Source organism: Tuber melanosporum, assembly GCF_000151645.1.
Source record: "Tuber melanosporum whole genome shotgun sequence assembly, scaffold_34, strain Mel28".
NCBI classification, from domain to species: domain Eukaryota; kingdom Fungi; phylum Ascomycota; class Pezizomycetes; order Pezizales; family Tuberaceae; genus Tuber; species Tuber melanosporum.
This window is the reverse complement of record NW_003299019.1, coordinates 510,640-527,733: the sequence shown is the minus strand read 5'-3', so window position 1 is coordinate 527,733 and position 17,094 is coordinate 510,640. Positions and strand designations below refer to the sequence as shown.

The 17,094-nt window shown below is 47.6% G+C and overlaps 1 protein-coding gene; it reads right to left on the bottom strand.

Moving 5' to 3' along the window:
* Positions 1-598: 598 nt before the first annotated feature.
* On the bottom strand, positions 599-2,538 carry GSTUM_00007284001 (uncharacterized protein). XM_052355783.1 has 1 exon: positions 599-2,538. Exon 1 carries the CDS (start codon positions 1,517-1,519, stop codon positions 932-934), a length of 588 nt encoding a protein of 195 aa, XP_052211750.1. The 5' UTR covers positions 1,520-2,538; the 3' UTR covers positions 599-931.
* Between the last annotated feature and the right edge of the window lie 14,556 nt (positions 2,539-17,094).

Sequence of the window (17,094 nt, the reverse complement as noted above, 5' to 3'; positions counted from 1 at the left end):
CGAATTCCCACCTAGCTCCGCGAACCCAGCCACCCGCCAATCCCATGGTATGATACAATATCAGGCTCACCATGACGACAGAAATTCGCGCTGTCCCGTCATACTACGAGAGTACCCTCGTCTACGTCCCAAGGAGTCGGATCACAAACCTAGCCGTTCGACTTATCACTCTCCAAATGTCGTACGTAAATTACCCTCCTGCCGATATGATACTTCTATACCATCCTAATCACTTCTCAATCCACCAAAGGGTTGACGGAAAAGAAAAGAAAAAAAAGGGATAAAAAATCAACGCCTAGCCACCCCCATTGCCGGATTAACGAGTGAAGGAAAGGTGGAAAAAAAGAGAGAAAACCCATGAGAATGACGTTTTTGATGGGACGTGATAGAGCTTGGGTAGGTGACGGGGAAAGAGGGGAAAGTAAAATAAGATAAAATAAAAAAACATAAAAACATAAATAAACGCCCATCCATGCGATTTGGGTAAATCTAAATCGCTTTGCAATAATGAAAGAGAGAAAAACAATACCGAATATGAAGCACAAGCCTTTCCCTACTTTCCTTTTCGCGTTCACCTCACCTCGAGTTCTCTCAAATTAAAAAAAAAAGAAAAGAAAAGAAAAAACTCCAACAAGAGGAAACTAGAAAAAGGGTGTAAAATGGATCAACTCCTCCGGCACTGACACCAAGGAGAAAGGACGAACGGGGAGGGGAAAACCGCACAATCAAGAAAGGCTAAAAAATATACAATAGAATAGGACCGTGACGAGTTAAAGAGAGAGAGAAAAGAAAGACCGAGACGAGACGGAGAACCGACCGCCTAGATAATGCCAGAGTATCAACAATACCCACGAAGGGAGCTCCCTCTTCTCCCTTGCATTTGCATTCCCAACTATAGACATATCATCCACCGAAACATGACCTCTTGAACTTAACTAGACCTGTCGATTCTGCTCTTTGTAGCGTGGCTAATCCCCAACCCGACAGCTACAGCCCCAACCACAAATAGAACGGCGCAAACAACCTTGATGATGATCCATTTGGTCTTGTTCCTCATGACTTGCTTCTGTAGGAACCTCCTCGCGGGCCACGCATTGCACGGCTTCCCCTCTTCACATGACAGGGAAAGTCTCGGATGGGGATGTGTAGACATAGAAGGTCGAGACATGGGGTATTCAGGAGGATTCTGAACCGTGCACGTCGAAGAGGTCGGGTGAATGGTAATAACAATGGAGTCAGATGTCGATTTATCCACCGACTTGGGTCCGTGAGGAACGGATACAGGGGAAGCGCCGGGATCCACGTTAACGGCGGGAAACGCGGGAGCACGGGCTTGACCTTCAGCATCTTCCAGTTCGGGTTCCTCGGCAATGGTGGTAGTGGCCGAGTAAGACTTCTGCAGAGGAGCCGGATGAGCCGGTGAGTTTGTCGATTCTGGTAGAGCCGCAGGGGCTGGGGGGGCAGGAGGTTGTGGAGACATACTCCTTCTGTAGGGATTGTTTGATTGAGGCTCAACCATTGGCGTTTATTCCTTTGCCGAGTCGAAAAGGACGGAATTTCGATTGGCGATGAGTTACGCTGGCTTAGAGATGCGCAGGGGGAATGGGGGATGCCAGGACTTTTAAAGTGCGAAGTCGTAAGCTTCGAGCTGCAGGCATTGAGCGGTTAGCTTTCCGTCAACACCAGCTCAATGCTTTATTTCCACGCGTCCAGAGCACGAGAGCCCGAAACGAATACCGGTAGGGGAGGGGAGGAAAAAAGTCTCACCGATCAACACGCGAGCAGTAGGAAGGGAGGAAGGGAGGAAGGAAGGGAGGGGGGAAAAAAAATGGAACGGAGCAGAAGGGGGAGAGCCTCAGCTTACATACAAGTACGGCGGAAGCTAGTTATTCGAGCAGGGAAAAAAAAGCACTAAGCCGTCGAAAGAACCCCTCTCAATGGAGGAACAGGGTTGCAGAGGGAGGTGGTGAGTTAAAAAAAAAACTATGAAAGCCACAGGCAGCCGGGGAGGGGCGAGGTGTGGTGTGGTTGACGGTTGCGCAGGGGGGGATGAAGAAAGAAAGGAGGAAAGAATGGGGAAGGGAGGGTGGGGAGATAGAAATGGAGGGAGAGAGAGAAGGAGTGTTTTCCCGTGTGAGTGAGAGTGTGAGAGTGTGAGAGTGTGAGAGGGAGTAGAGAGGGAGAGAGGGAGAAGGATTCGGCCACACGCAGCGGGGTGGAAAAGAAAGAACCAGAGCACTTTTTCTGGGCATAGGAAGAGAGAGCTGCGCTCAGTTCGAGTTCTGTCGTCGGTGTGCTGCTGACTGGCCCAACTGGAGCAGATGGCGACCGAGCGAACTGACGACGGATAGACGGACTACTGACGTTGTTTAGGTAAGGGCAATTCTCGAGTCAAGTTATTTCTCCACCATCTGGCATGGTGGAGTTACCGAGTGAATTACAGGAAGCATCCCGATGCTCCGTTTCCGCAGCAGCAAAAGTGCACTCTACTGGAGTAAAGAAAGAGGGTCGAAAGGCTACAGTACACCCACCCATCCATCATCACCATAGGCAAGACACAAGCACTGCAGGAGCGGAGCAGGGATGGAGAGGGAAAAAAATGATGTTATCCAAAAAAGGGGTCGAGGTTCCAGGTCCTCTCACAACCACAAAATTTCACCTTTCCCGATCGGGATGCGATAAGGTTAATTTATGGTTTACTTGGCGCTTGGCACCAGCTATTCAGCCCCCTCTACAAGCCCCCCTTCTCCACTTCCCAGCACTCGATGTCTGAGAATTCTACGACCAGTTACTAGAGCATCATATCATACCATGTACAGTACAGTACGTGTACTCGAGTACCGGTATCATAGACCAACACAACACAATTCAATCTCCCATAGAAAGGCCTTCCGCACTGTATTCGAGCAGCCTCTTCCGGAAACAAAGATGAACGGGAAACAAGAGCACAGCAGCATAACACCCCATTTCCTTCTGGAAAAGCAAAAGAAGAAGAGAAAAAGAAAAGAAAAGCATGGCGGTAAATCCCGTTAACGAATGGCTCGGGTGCTCACATACCGTAAGTTAACACAAATCACATTCCTCTTCTCCCCTGTGAACATCCTTCTCCCCAGCCGACATCTCACCCGCTCTAACTTCCGGTCTCACAGCCCAGTGTTCACTTGTGCTCGTCGTTCCTGTATGTACGGGCAGCGTACCGTCCGCTACAATGCGCTCGGCGGCAAGCCCTCTCGGAGACCCTCGATCAGAAAAATATTCCTCGAGTATGATACCAGTACCGGTACTGTACAGTACCCTACTCGTACACCATTGAAAAAGTGAAAGTTTTTGCAACAAAAATATTTACACACTTTCACCCATCTTTTCTTTTCTTTTCTTTTCTATCCCTCAAACAGTATCATACGGGGGAAATTGGGAAAAAAAAATAGAGGAATGTCGGTATGCTTCAAGATGAACTGAGTGCGTGCAGGGTGGAGTTTGTCTCGCAAACTCTTGGGGATTCTTGGCACAACAAACCACCCATAACATATTATCATACTTTTAAACGAGAGCAGACCAACACACGGAAAATGCTTTCTCCATTTCCCCTCCTTTCGCTTGATTTTTTTTTTTTTTTAGAACTTTTCTTCACAGCTTTATTATGGGCTAAAGACGAGGTGATCCAGCGCAAAGGTTTCACTCTTCCGATGGTATCCGAAAGCGTTTACCGCTAAGCGCACAGTATCCGAAACGTCTTCCCTTGGCGGAAGGAAAGAAAAAGTGGGAGGGGGGAAGTAGAGGAAAGGAAAAGAGTGGAGAGGGAAAGGGAAAGGGAAAGGGAAAGGGAAAGGGAAAGGAAAAAGAAAAAAAACAAGATCTATCCTGTACCACCTCGCTTCTACAGTACGAGTACAGCACTTGTACCTTACACCCCCAAAGCGATCTCACGCAACCCACAACTTACAGTACCGGTATGTCGACGGCCCCGAGGTTACGGTTTTCGCCATCCTTCTTTTATCTGCTGTGCGATACCAGCAGAGCCCGTCCCACCTCCCTCGTGGCGAGTGTTCTGCGAGTTGACTTTTTGGTGCGGGCGTGGTGAAAATTCACTCAATCATGCGAGTGTCATTCCGGCTGTCAGAGATACCTACCGTACCACCGATAAGATACTCGTACCGTGCGAGTGCTGTACTATACCATACAGGCATAGCGTTATTCGATTGGGGGATTCGATCCCGAGGCTACCTGTATGATGATGCAGTACGAGTACTCGTACAGTGACCGTACCTATACGGCACTTAGGGTATCAACGAGGGAGGAAGCTACCTATAATAGGAACTACTTGTACCGGCACTCCGCCCCTTCTGTCCTTCTCCAGCGACCGGGGGGATGGCATGACGATGGTGCATGGCTATTCATTCATCAAGTCGAAGGGTAGCTGCTTTTCTGTCCCTCCGAAACTCTTCTCGAGTGCTCAAGCATGTGCACTGTGATGCGCAAACGCCACACACAAGATGGCAGCATTTCATTAGTGCTCACCTGCTTGGCAATTGTGACTATCATATGATCTTGAGCATGGCCCGGATGATACTAGCGCTTGTGCTACCGCGGAAAAACCCAAGCGTACCTTACGCTCTTAGGGTTAGGTAAAGCCCCCCCCCCCATCAGAAAGCATTCGAATTCCTCCCCTTGGCCCATCCATCCGTGAGGCTGATGTCTTAGCTACTACCGGTTTCACATCATATTTCCCCGCTCTTTCCCCACGGTGTGGAAAAAGAAGATGACATGGGTAGGATCGTGAGGATTTCTCCCCACTTTGTGAACTCTTTGAGGGTACTTGTACCACCGCGGGGCTCGCTCAACACCCCATCTATGGCTAAACAGAGCGGGGGGGGAAGAAAAGGAGAGCGACAAAAATGCCCCACAGCCAAGCAAGGACCTTCCCAGTCTGAATTCCTTTATTCATTGTACTCGAGTATATCTGCTCCGTGTTGCGATATTGTATGGCATAATAAGATTCCCGGGACCTGCCTCGCACGTCTGGACGAAGCTTGCGTTCCTGTTGGCAATAATAAGGCTGGAGAAAAGACCATCCGCTCGCCACAAGCGCACGCTGCTGGAGCGTGCGGGTACTCGTAGCGGGCAACAAGTACCGTACCGTACCCGAAAGCTGGGATTCGCAAAATATATGGCAATAAATCAGTCCCCCCCTTGGTATTTGAGCGCCTATCAAAATTCCCGATCCCTGTTTTCGGATACTTGTTTCCCGCTACAGTATGAGTGGACTGGACGATAGATAGACTACCGTATTGTACTGTACTTGCAACAAAGCGACGTCTGTGAACACGACCACTGTTGCATAGATTTATGACATTTCCATGACACCAAGCTCTAAGAAAAAGAGCCAAGTTTTGGCGGAGTGCGATAGCAGCCGTGTTCGCGGGGTCGTTCAATCACGAGTAATGCCATGGCATGCCATACGACATGTTGGGCCCAAAGTAAATCCAGATTTCTGACTTTCCCCCTTTTTTTTGATGGATGAGATCCTGTTGATGGCTCTGCTCTTGCTCTTGCGGTGCTGCGCTGTACTCGAGCACGAGTACTGTGCCCACCGGAGGGTTACCAGTAGTGACGGTTACCTAGTTAATTTGGTTTGACCTGCAAGACGGCCTTTGTCCTGCATGAAAATGTCTCCCTGGGCACTTTCACCGGACACGTGTACAGAGCTAGTACATAACCGGTAACTTTATGCAATGCGGCATTATCGAGCCTGGGAAAAATTGAGCTCCAAACCGTGGGGGAGCGAATACTACGGTGCCGGTAATCCCACAACTTTTCTCTCTCCCTCCGATCATCTTCATCGCCATCCTATGCAACATAGACTACTCTCTCACCGAGGGATCCCTGATGGACACAGCGCCAGACTACCACCAGTTCAAGTCGGGTACTACAGTAACCGATCAACCGTTAGCCCGGACCCTGTCCCTCCCCCTCCCCTCCCCGCCCACCAAACCGTAAAACCCAGTCCACCCCGCCAGGCTAATCCCTCAGCGAAAAAGATAGGCCGTTTCATGGTTACCCCTCCACTCTTCTTCCCCCTTCAGCTTCTCTCAATCGTAAACCTCCCAATGCGACGCGCATATATACCCGACATTTTTTCATTCCCCATGCCCCTCCTGTCCCGGACTCGGCTGCGGCAGCGGGTTTTTGTTCGGTGGGGCCCGTGCCGGTGTATGTACCGTACCGTAATATAGACGAGTCGGAAGGCGTTATCGGTATACCGTATTCGTTGGTTCCGGGGAGGGGGATTCGTCGCGCGCTGGTGGCACTGGGCTGGACCTGGGAAGATTGGCCTTCAACAAGCCTCCGGGTGTGGATGCAAAGCCAAAATGATGGACTACCGGTCTCTTCTATGACACCTCCTTTCTTCTCCCCTCTCTCCTTCCTGTCCGTGATGAAATCACGAGTGCTCTCTCATGACCGCCAAATCCTAGAAGCGGGGAAGCATGGCACCGTATCACTCTCCCTTTCCTTCTACGGGTCGCAAACAGTAGGCGCAGAGGGGCTGACAGGGGAATTTTTTTTGCGAGGATGCGGTTTTGCCCCCACGAAAGCATGCCCCACTGGAATACAGTAGGAGGAAGTCTGTGCCATGCTAGGCAGCCGAGATAATGCTTTTATCGATAAATATGATATCAGGTGGTGGCGGCTGCGCGGGTCGCTTGCTTGCTTGCTTGCTGGCTGAATGAACGGGTCGGGTTAGCGAGTGGGGGCTTAACCATGCCGTGGGGTATGCGACCCGTGTGGGGTAAGTTAGACGCAGTCTGTGCTGCGGTGTGGGAATTGGAGGTTCTGGAGCAGGCGATTGGGGGATCGTGTTCTGCACAGTGGAGGCGGGTTAATGGGGGGTCTTCGGGAGTTGGTAATTTAACAATTCGGTGCTTGGGGCATTGGGAGGAATGAATTTATTAGCGATGCGGCGAGGCGTCAAACTCGGGATGTCGTATTATAGGAGGGTTTACTTGTGTCTGAGTTACACGGACCAACACTTCTCTCGGATCACTGGTATAACCCAAGTACGGTGCTCGGTTTTAGGCGCATTTCTCTGGTTGGCACTGGGGTATGCTTCGTCTGGAATTTTGGCATCGTGAAATCGTCGCTTGGTTTTGGTATTGAAGTGTGCAGGATATATTCTCACCGTCAGTGAATAACGAATGTAAGAAGCATCCATACCAGGGACTCCAGTGATATCAAGAGGCTAGGACCTCTCTCTCTTTGCCCTATCGCCGCCGGGGCCCTCCTTGGCAAGAAAGGGAAGGTTGGCCTGCCAATTATTTGTGATAATAAAATTATTTTAGAAGATGGCAAATTTGCAATATTGTATTGTAATGGGAGGACAAATACTAAAACGACTGAGATTCCCTCTCTAAAAGCTTCATCACCAGACCTTTGAATTTCCTCCTCGTCTTGATCTCCATCTAAACTTGCCCGCTTTCAGTCAGTGTACTGATCAAGAAGAAAATGGTATTTTTTTTTTTTTTTTTTTTTGTAGTTGTCTAAACAGCTAATAATGCACGAACCAGAAATTGGGAAAGTTGAAAGAGTTACTCAGTGATCTGAAAAGGTCGTGCCTATAGAGAAGAGATCAGTCTGGGATTCTAAAACCGGATCTTGAAAATGCGCAGGAAATGGAGCACTACTTGGTAACATAGCCCTCACTATCTATCGCTTTCACGCTACCATTGAGGTGTTATCCGGACTTTCTCGACAAGACCTTTTGGCTCCGCCAAATTGAGGAATTCGATATTGCTGAGGGGAAGAAGGGGGGAGGGGAGACGTGGGGGGTACCCCTTGAGAGCCACAACTTTGTCATAAACGTGTCGTGGGATAAATAAATATCATGGCTAGAATATTGGTTTGTGGAATGGAATGAGTGATATCCTATGATTTACATACCCACAAAATTAGATATGATAATAATAGTCGGGACTGTCTACCGGGTGCATTATTCTCAATTAGTCATGCGCGAGTCTGACAAACAAACAAAAGGAAACTTCTATATATCCCTTCTTCCTATCCAGTCTTCTTTCGGGTCCGAAATATTCCCCCGCAGGCGCTGTGGCCTTTTCTACCAAGCTACCAATATACTTCCAGCCACCTACCTATGCATACTCCTGAAACACCTACTTTGGTCTTATCTGGACTATCATCGGCCGCGGATGTCCTTTCAAGATTCGGGAAGCACTGAGCCATGCCTGGCTCCTTGTCGTGCAAAAAGCACTGCCAACTGGTATCGACAGTGTAGCATTAAGCTGAAGCCTCCCTCTTGGACCCACCCACCCCTTCAACCGTATCGTTCTCTCCTCTCCTCCTTTTCCTATCCTCCTTTTCCCCGTTGCAAATTGCTATTAAAATTCCTAACCTCATTTTGTGTTCGCGGGTTGCAAGGCCGGGTCAAAGTGGGAGAGACCTGGGGCTGGGAGTCTTTCGGTGCGACCCATGTGATTAGTAGGTATTTTTCCATAGTGGTAACTTAGTATGGTACATATCTTCAAGTGCGCGCAGATTTTTTTTCTTTCGAGTATTCGCGAGTGAGATTGGATATCCAGATATCTTCCACAGAGTTCATACTTTGCACGTGCGAAAAAGAAAAACAAGAAGCAAACCTTGAAATTGGTGTAAAAGCATTCAGAGTAGTTCATGACGTCTGTGCGATTTCCTGCCCATCGCGCGGTACATGACAGTCATAATTACCATTCAATTAATTATACAAAAGCTGTCTTAGCAGCGCCTCCCACTTCTATGATAGTCTGCATACCGCTTCTCTTCTAATAGTCGGTCAATTTAGAACCCTAACAATTCACCTCGGTATATTTCCACCGTCATCAATCTTTCGGCACATCGAGACGGTTCACCATTATACAATTCACACACCCTGGGATGTACATATATGCCTCCGTCGGTCGGCGTGCATCATTCAATTACGGTGCGGTATTACCGTTAATCCCATCAGACGAGGAAAAAAACAAAAACAAAAAAATCACCCGGAGACTGAGTAGTGTTTTTTCTTTCTTTCCCCCTTTCAGACGAGGTATCCATACAGCTTTGGCGAATGCGAATTTGGTACATCTCATTCTGTTAACCTACTCTGCTAAAATTATTGTAATTTCCATTGGCTCATACCCCCTTCCCCCTCCCACACGAGCGAACCGAGCTCCCGATCCGTAATGGTGGACTTTAGCGGGTAAATATGGTGGTACTTGGGGGAAAAGAGGACTAGTAAGATCTCTTAGGGGAACTTAGTGACCATCTAGATTCCCAATATCAATGGGATGAAGAAAAAACGAGGCATGGTTGATATCATTGAGAAAGCCGGAGTGGATACTTGTATCATACAGTACTTTTACTTGTGCTGGGTGAGTTGTCTTACCAATAAGACGAGCGTATTGAGCTCAAGTGTCTATTCATATCAATTGCCTGCTTTGAATACCGACCGGAAATAGACTACAGCTTCCTATTCCTATGAAGTATACATGTGTGTGCCGGTCATGTGACATCTACACATGACCGAGTATATGACTAAATGTATTCTATGATGGTAGATTTTGGATATTTCCTTGGTACGGGAGTAGGGCTCCTGTAATGACAAAGGGTTATATGGGGGGATTCTACTTTCCTTCTTGGTAGAAAGAGCGTGCAAGATTGAATCTATCTTTAAGTCTTAAACTATATGTTGATTAATTTCGTATTCCAATGCCATCATTGGTACAGGTAACTGGATAGAAATATCTTAGCCTGTAATGGGCTGTACTATACCCCACCACCTGGAAAACAATAAGACAAATAGTAACGAATAATAGGAATGAAGAATAGCAAGAAAGAAGATATGAACCTAGTCTAACCTGAGCTCTGGGAAAGGAAAATGTGGAGAAAAGAAAAAGAACAAAGGTAGAATAGATGGATAGCAAATGGCGAGCTGAAATGGAAAAAAAAAAAACAACCTCCACCAAACTCTATTAACATGGCGAGGCATTCGTTTATGGAGCGGGAATGTTTTAGGTAACAGAGAAGCAAGAATGTAAGCGAGACAAGCCAAAGGGAAAACGAAAGAGGGGATAGCAAAATAACGGTCTACCGGTCGACCGTGAGTGAGAGAGTTGGGCGATTTTTGATAGGACGGGTGTCAACTTTCCTGAGAAGGTGCCAGAAGCTCGGGCGCCACATAAGAGCGAGATGAGGAAGCCCGGACTGCGCAGTTGAGAAGAGGTCACTATTTGTGAATTTGGAAAGAGGGTCTTTGAGGTCCGGTACTGGTTCCCGCACATTGGGGTCTGCCAGCAGGAGTGTATGTTAGCCATTAATGTCTATGATATCAATGTTAAGATCACCTGTGACGGCGCACCTACCACACTCACCCCATGCTCAGAGGAGGCCGGGGGTGGTACCTAGTCAACGCGGTCTGCTGTATCTGGGCTGAAGCTGCACCGTTCAGGTAGCGCCCTTACCACTCGATGATGTTCTTTATTCGAGTAGTGAAAGCCCTCGATAGTGGTGTTTGGTTCGCTCTATCTCGCGTGGTGGTGGGGATATCTTTCCGTTCTAGAAGAATCTTTGCTACACCTCATGCCCATTCTGAGCCACCAACGAGAGTGGTGTCAGGCCATAGTACTCGTAGGTGTCTGCCTGGTTGGGATTGACATTGTCTCATTCCAAAAGCCCCTTTACTACCCCCTCATGCCGCCCACTCTCAGCGGCTAACGAGAGTGGCGTCGCACTATATTTGGTGTCTTCGTGGTTGGGATTAACATCCCCTCGTTCTGAAAGAATCTTTACTGTACCCTCATGTCCGCGCCCAGCAGCCCACGAGAGTGGCTTCCGGCCATATTTGGTGTCTGCCTGGTCGGGATTGACATTGTCTCGTTCCAAAAGCGCTTTTACTACCTCCTCGTGCCCGTTCTGGGTGGCTAGGGAGAGGGGCGTTTGGCCATATTCGGTATCTGGCTGGTTGGGATTGACATCGTCTCGTTCCAAAAGAGTCTTTACTACACTCTTGTCCATTCCCAGCCGCCCACGAGAGTGGCGTCCGGCTATATTCGGCATCTGCCTGGTTGGGATTGACATCCTCTCGATCCAACAGCACCTTTACCACCTCCTCGTGCCCTCTTACCGCTGCCTATATGAGAGCTGTGCCCCCTATTCTATCGGTCGCATTAATATCCCATTCCTTCATCTTCAATGTAGCAGCAACTATCCCAGCGATCCCGATAAGTGCTGCTCCGTGGAGCCTTGTAAATCCGATGGGTCCTCCCACCCCGCCAAAATAAGGGCTTGAGCTTCTATCTCTATTATAACTCAATAATATTAGTTGAGCAGTTATATGCTCGTCAAATCTATCCAGAAGTCTCAGTGCAAGTGCTTCCACACTCTCCGTCATTCCCCTTCTGGTGTGCTCCCCCCAGTAGCACGGAGCGTATTCTAGAAGTGGCATTGTTGCGAGTGCCGAGTAAAGTGTCGGTGAGAGATCCTGGACACGTTCAAAATTGAGGTATGTCAAGCACACTTCCGCAATTGCTGAGTGGGGACTATGGAATAGGGTTGGGTCACTCGAGAGATGTTCTTGCAGAGTATAGTGCACAAGTCTGGCAATGGACGAAGACGCCTCGACTGTGACAAGGCCCAGACAAGATTTTAGGAGCGTCCGTAATGCAGGAATGTTTTCGACATCCAGATCCGTAGATCCCACCTCCACTCCCGAGGCATGGCCGAGCTCTTCGGCCCGTAATGCCCGCTCCGAATACAACACCCGCATCAGGACCTTCGGTCCGAGTATCGATTTTTCCCCCTTCTGGCCCATCAGTCGGGCTAGAGTTGCATCACTCAGTCAATTGACCTTCGTCATCTCTTCAAGCTTATTCCTTCTCTGACGAATATTCACCTCTCTTAGGATAGCGTCGATGTTTAGTGAAACAAGGAGGAATCTGCATACAATCACGGGTGAGTATTGTTCAATGATAGAGTGGGAATGATAGATGCTCCTACATATCAGATATCTTTTCCAGGATAACTCTAACAATATCCGCCCGTAAATAATTGTTCATTGCCTCTGGTTCAGTGCCCCCGTCCAACCTCATCTCCGGATAACTCCTGATGTCATCTGTGGTAGGACTGATGGGTACCACAGCCACCTTGCTAAAATATCTTTGAATGTCCTCTTTGACATGAGGCCTGCCCGTGGGGATCATTCGAGTCCGAGGGGACTCCCGAACAATATCTCTCAGCAACCTAACAAGTTCTGGCAGATGCTTCGCTAAGAATTCGTCAAGTGCATCAATGCAGATGAAAACTCGGGGCAGCGAAGCGATCGCGACCCTAAGCATTCCCATCAGATCTGGAAGCAGTAGTCTTCTGCCACCAAGCTCCATTTTTCCTTCTTGGAACGCCTCGTGTAGATACTGCGGGATGTCCCCTCTGGCTACCAGCTGCTTCAAGATGGCTCCAATCATGTTGGCGATTGTCTGTTCTTGATGAGCAAGGTAGTCGCAGTACAAGCCTGCAACGGCGATATCCTCCTTCCTTGCATGATCGCACAGATTGTCGATTACTAAGGAACTATTATTTCCGACTGTCAGCAATTTTCGTTTTCATTTAAGGAATCCCGCCATTTACCTCAAGTACGTCTTACCCACTCCCGGATTCCCTCTGCAAAACAAGACAGCCTTATCGACCCCACCCTCGCCACCTCTCCACTCTCGAAACTCGCTCGTTTCCAAAAAGCCAGTTCCCGACACCGGCAAATCGGCCGGCGCGCACACCCTCATGTCTGTAATTTGGCTCTAATGGAGAGAGCCACAGCATAATCTGTATATCCTCGTCGGACTTATAGACGGTTTTGTTGAAACTAACTTTTATGTTACCAGAGTTGGCATTGCCGTCGCCGATCTTGACATATGTAGTCTGGGCCGTAATATTCTGTCAAGAAGGTGGTTGAATGTAGATATGGTAAAATAATTTGTAGGGGTATCGGGCGAGTTTATAAAATTCTATCAGCACAGCTGAAGAAAGCGGGGAGATGAGGCTTGTTGTGTGACACTTAATAGACAACCTTGTAAGCCACCCGAACGCCCCCACCAGAACAAATACCCATTACCGGTACTCGAGTACTCGAGTACTGTACAAGCAGTGGGTTTTGTATGGGGGAACGACGGGTGATCAGCTGGAAATTATCTTGTTTGGGTTTAGGTGTCCGGGGCGTATCCGAGTGGGGGTGGGAAGCTAAGGTTCTATCCAATCATTTAGGGAGGGTACTGTACATGACTAATATGAGACATGTCTAGAGAACGCTGCTACTAAGTGACTGTAAGTTAGTAGTGTTTCGATATCGGGAGTCTCGAGAGTTTTCTGTCGTAAATCTCAGAGAGGGGGATAGACAGGAGGTAGCTGGGGTTTTGTGTGGATCTCATACCTCCAGTTTCTCGGCTGCGTATTGTTGCAGCTGAGCCGTCAGCCTGAATGCGTGCGGCTTCTAGATGGTATGCGAGGGAGGGGTATAGTGTGGACTGATAAGAGAGCAAAGTGGGCGGGAGAAACGAGAAGGATTTAGATAGGGTACTACAGCGACTCGGCAGAAGTGTTGTGATCTGAGAAATTTCTGTTGCCCTACGGGGGGCCATTCTGTACTACGGAGGACGGTGGGATTCTGAGCCCAAGAGTTGTCAGCAATTAACCACAATGGATAATGATAGTGATAATCCATTAGAAGGGGACAGTACTAGCCAATTGCGCAATGTTACTGATCGCTCAGGAGATCTTAGAGTTGGGGAAAGATAGTGGGTTGTGTGTTCGGTTGCAGTGGTTCCAGGCCTGTTGTTGTAGGTGGTTTCTTTTGTTCGGAAGTTATCGTCTCCAAATCTGCCTCTCCTTTGTCGTGGCGGGAGTGGGTAGGGGAGTGGGGACGTTCATTGAGGGAAGGAGATATATGTCGTATCCATAGAAGGATCAGGATGGTTCCGCTACGTTTTCACATACAGCACGCTCCTGTTCCTACTGCTGGGGTAGAGAGTGCCGAACAATGGAATAAAAGTTTATGACCACCTATTTCTTATTGGTATGATACCCGACAATTCTCAAGTTCATTCGGTTTCACTTACTGTATTCCTGTTCCACCTAGAAGATGGATATTTAGAGCGATAGCTGTATATTAATGGTTTTGTTCTCGCAAGAATGACATCAAATGCTAATGCTAGTTTCTACACATATCATACTTTGCATGTCATTTTCCCGACATACCATCGGAACCGACATTGCCCCCGACACCATTCTAATTTGGAGAGAAAAAAAACTCTAACGTCTCAAGTCTTTTCCGACTGAACTAGTATCTGTCTCGTCGCTTCTCTTCTCTTCTCTTTTTTTTTCTCGTCATTTATGTCCAAGTGTGGGGTTGCCGACCTCTTGTAATATCGGCAGGACCTCAAAATGGTAATCGGCGATCACTCGTACGGTATTTGGGTTAGTACTAAGCATATTTCCTTTACCTATGTGCGATCCCGTCATGGCCTACCCCCCGAATTGTTATTGCTCCCGATATGACTACGTATCCTGGGCATTCTTACCGGCTTACTTGTACTTGTGTAGTCCGAGCTTTACCTAGAAAGTGCCGAGTCATCGGATAGTGCAGGTATTTTCAGCAAGACGCATCCCAATCGAATATCACTATTCTGCTAACCAAATACTAACTATGCAAATTCCGCCCAAGGTTCAACGGATTTCTGCACCTGGACTTACAGATAACTCATTATGGTGTAGAATACCTAGAATACCTTACCTCTCACTTCACTATGAGCACACGCTTGCACAGATACTCCTGCAAAGTACAGCGCACTAGTCGGATAGTGGACGAAAGCGCCTCGACCGTGACTAGAACCAGACGAGATGCTATCAGCATCGGTAATGCAGGAATGTTTTCGCCATCCAGATCCGTCGATCCTACTCAAGGCATAGCCGACCTCCTCGGCCCCTATTGTCCGCTCCGAATACAACATCCACATGGGGACCTCCAGCCCGAGGATAGATTTTCTTAGCGTTGCTGTGTAGGCATCACTCGGTCCATTGCCCTTCGTCTTCTCTTCAAGTTTCTTCCTTCTCTCACGAATTGTCACCTCTCCTAGGTGAGAAATATTCTTGTCCAAGGGGACTCCCGAACAATATATCTCTCAGCAACAGAAGAAGTTCCGGCAGATGCTTCGCTAAGAATTCATCAAGCGCATCAATGCAGATGAAAAATTTGGTTAGTGAAGCCATCGCGATCCTGAGCATTCTCATCAGATCAGGAAACCTGAAGCTATTTCGGGGGCGTTGTCGCCTTGGATGTCCGGTTTCGGCTCGGCCGGACGAGTAGAAGTCTTGTTATGAATTACTTTATGACATGAGTTCATCCCTATCCCATGAGATAATCTTGGTCTGATTGTATATTAAAAGGTTGAAATATGACTTTCCGATATGTGTCGATTGTGTCTTCGATCACGACACAGTTTCTCTGTCGCGTTTTGCTGCTGTCCGAGTACGATAGTAACTACATCTGGATATGTATTAGTACTTGTGATGTCGTTGACTACGACAGACTTTATTCACAAGCGCTGTCGCTCGCTTTTGTTTTCCGTTATGCGATTCTGTTCTGGCTCAATTTCTCGCCTTCCACGCCGTACGCTTGATACTTTGCTGCATAAATAGGGGCCCGGGTGCCCCCTACAGGTGGTCAATCAAGCTCTTCAGTCTTCTCGCACAACAAGCCTCTTCTCTCTCAACAATCCTCCCGCATACCATACAATCTTCGCACACATTTCCAACACAAAACACATTTAGAACCTTCCTTTTACGAGACAAATTGTCTTTCTTTCTTTTTCTATATAATATTGGCTTGCACCCCACTGCCTCCCTCCCTCCCCAGACACGACCTCCTTTCATACAAGCAGTCTGCTGACAATGGAGACTGAGAAATCTGGGGGTGATGACATCAAGATAAATATTGAGTCTGATGGTCCTTCAAACCCGAAGAAATTAGTGGAAGAGAAAGATGAAAGGAGAGCGCGGAAGAATGTTAAGAAGGCGACTGATCAGAGGCCTGGGCTTGAAAATTATATGGTAATTAATCCTATCCCGTCTATTATTAGGAAGAACAGAAGAGGTGCTGACTGTGGCTAGAGGATTATGAGTTACGGAACTAGATTTGACAGAGGATTGCAGATTGTTGGCTGCTTAACCTCTGTTATCAGTGGAGCGATTTTGTGAGTTTTCTATTCATTATAGAGAATAAGACAGGCTGACAAAGATGGTGAAATAGTCCAATTGTGACTGTCTTCTTTGGGAAAATTGTGGATAACTTTTCTGAGTACTTTCAGACGGGATCTGGCGTTACTGTGGAGGAATTTAGGAGAAGGATTAATGGACTGAGGTAAGTTTCCTTCTCTTTATTATTCCTTTTTGAAACAGTTGATTTACTAATTAAACATATTAGTCTTATATTTGTCTACCTCTTTCTGGCCAAATTTGTGATGGGATATATATCTATGGTAAGTGAAATCAATCGGACTTATCCTGAGAATTCAGCTAATAATATTTTAAGGTCTGTTTTAGATATACAGCAGCACGCATCTCCACCTCAATCAGACAAGCCTATCTCAGAGCAGTCTTCAGCCAAGATCTTACCTTTTTCGACAATCTGGAGGATGAACCTATTCCTCAACCTCAACTCGACCTTTTAAAGGAACAAGACCTTCTTCCACCTACCAACAACAATGGAAGTCCTGGCACCATTGCTATTTGCATTACAACTATTACATCCCTGATTCAGGGAGGGATTGGTGAAAAGGTAGGAGGAATTTTGCAAGCAGTTGCCCAGATGATTTGTGGCTTTGCAATTGCTTTTTCAAGGCATTGCAAACTAGCAGGTGTCTGCTTTGCAGTGCTGCCAGCAATTTTTCTGGTACAGTTGCTATGTCTACCAGCTATGGCTAAATTTGAGCGTAGGATGGTTACCCAAGATGCACGAGCAGCTGATGTGGCTGAGGAGATACTTGCCAGTATCAGGACTGACATGTGAGCCCCCCGCCTTTTTTAGGC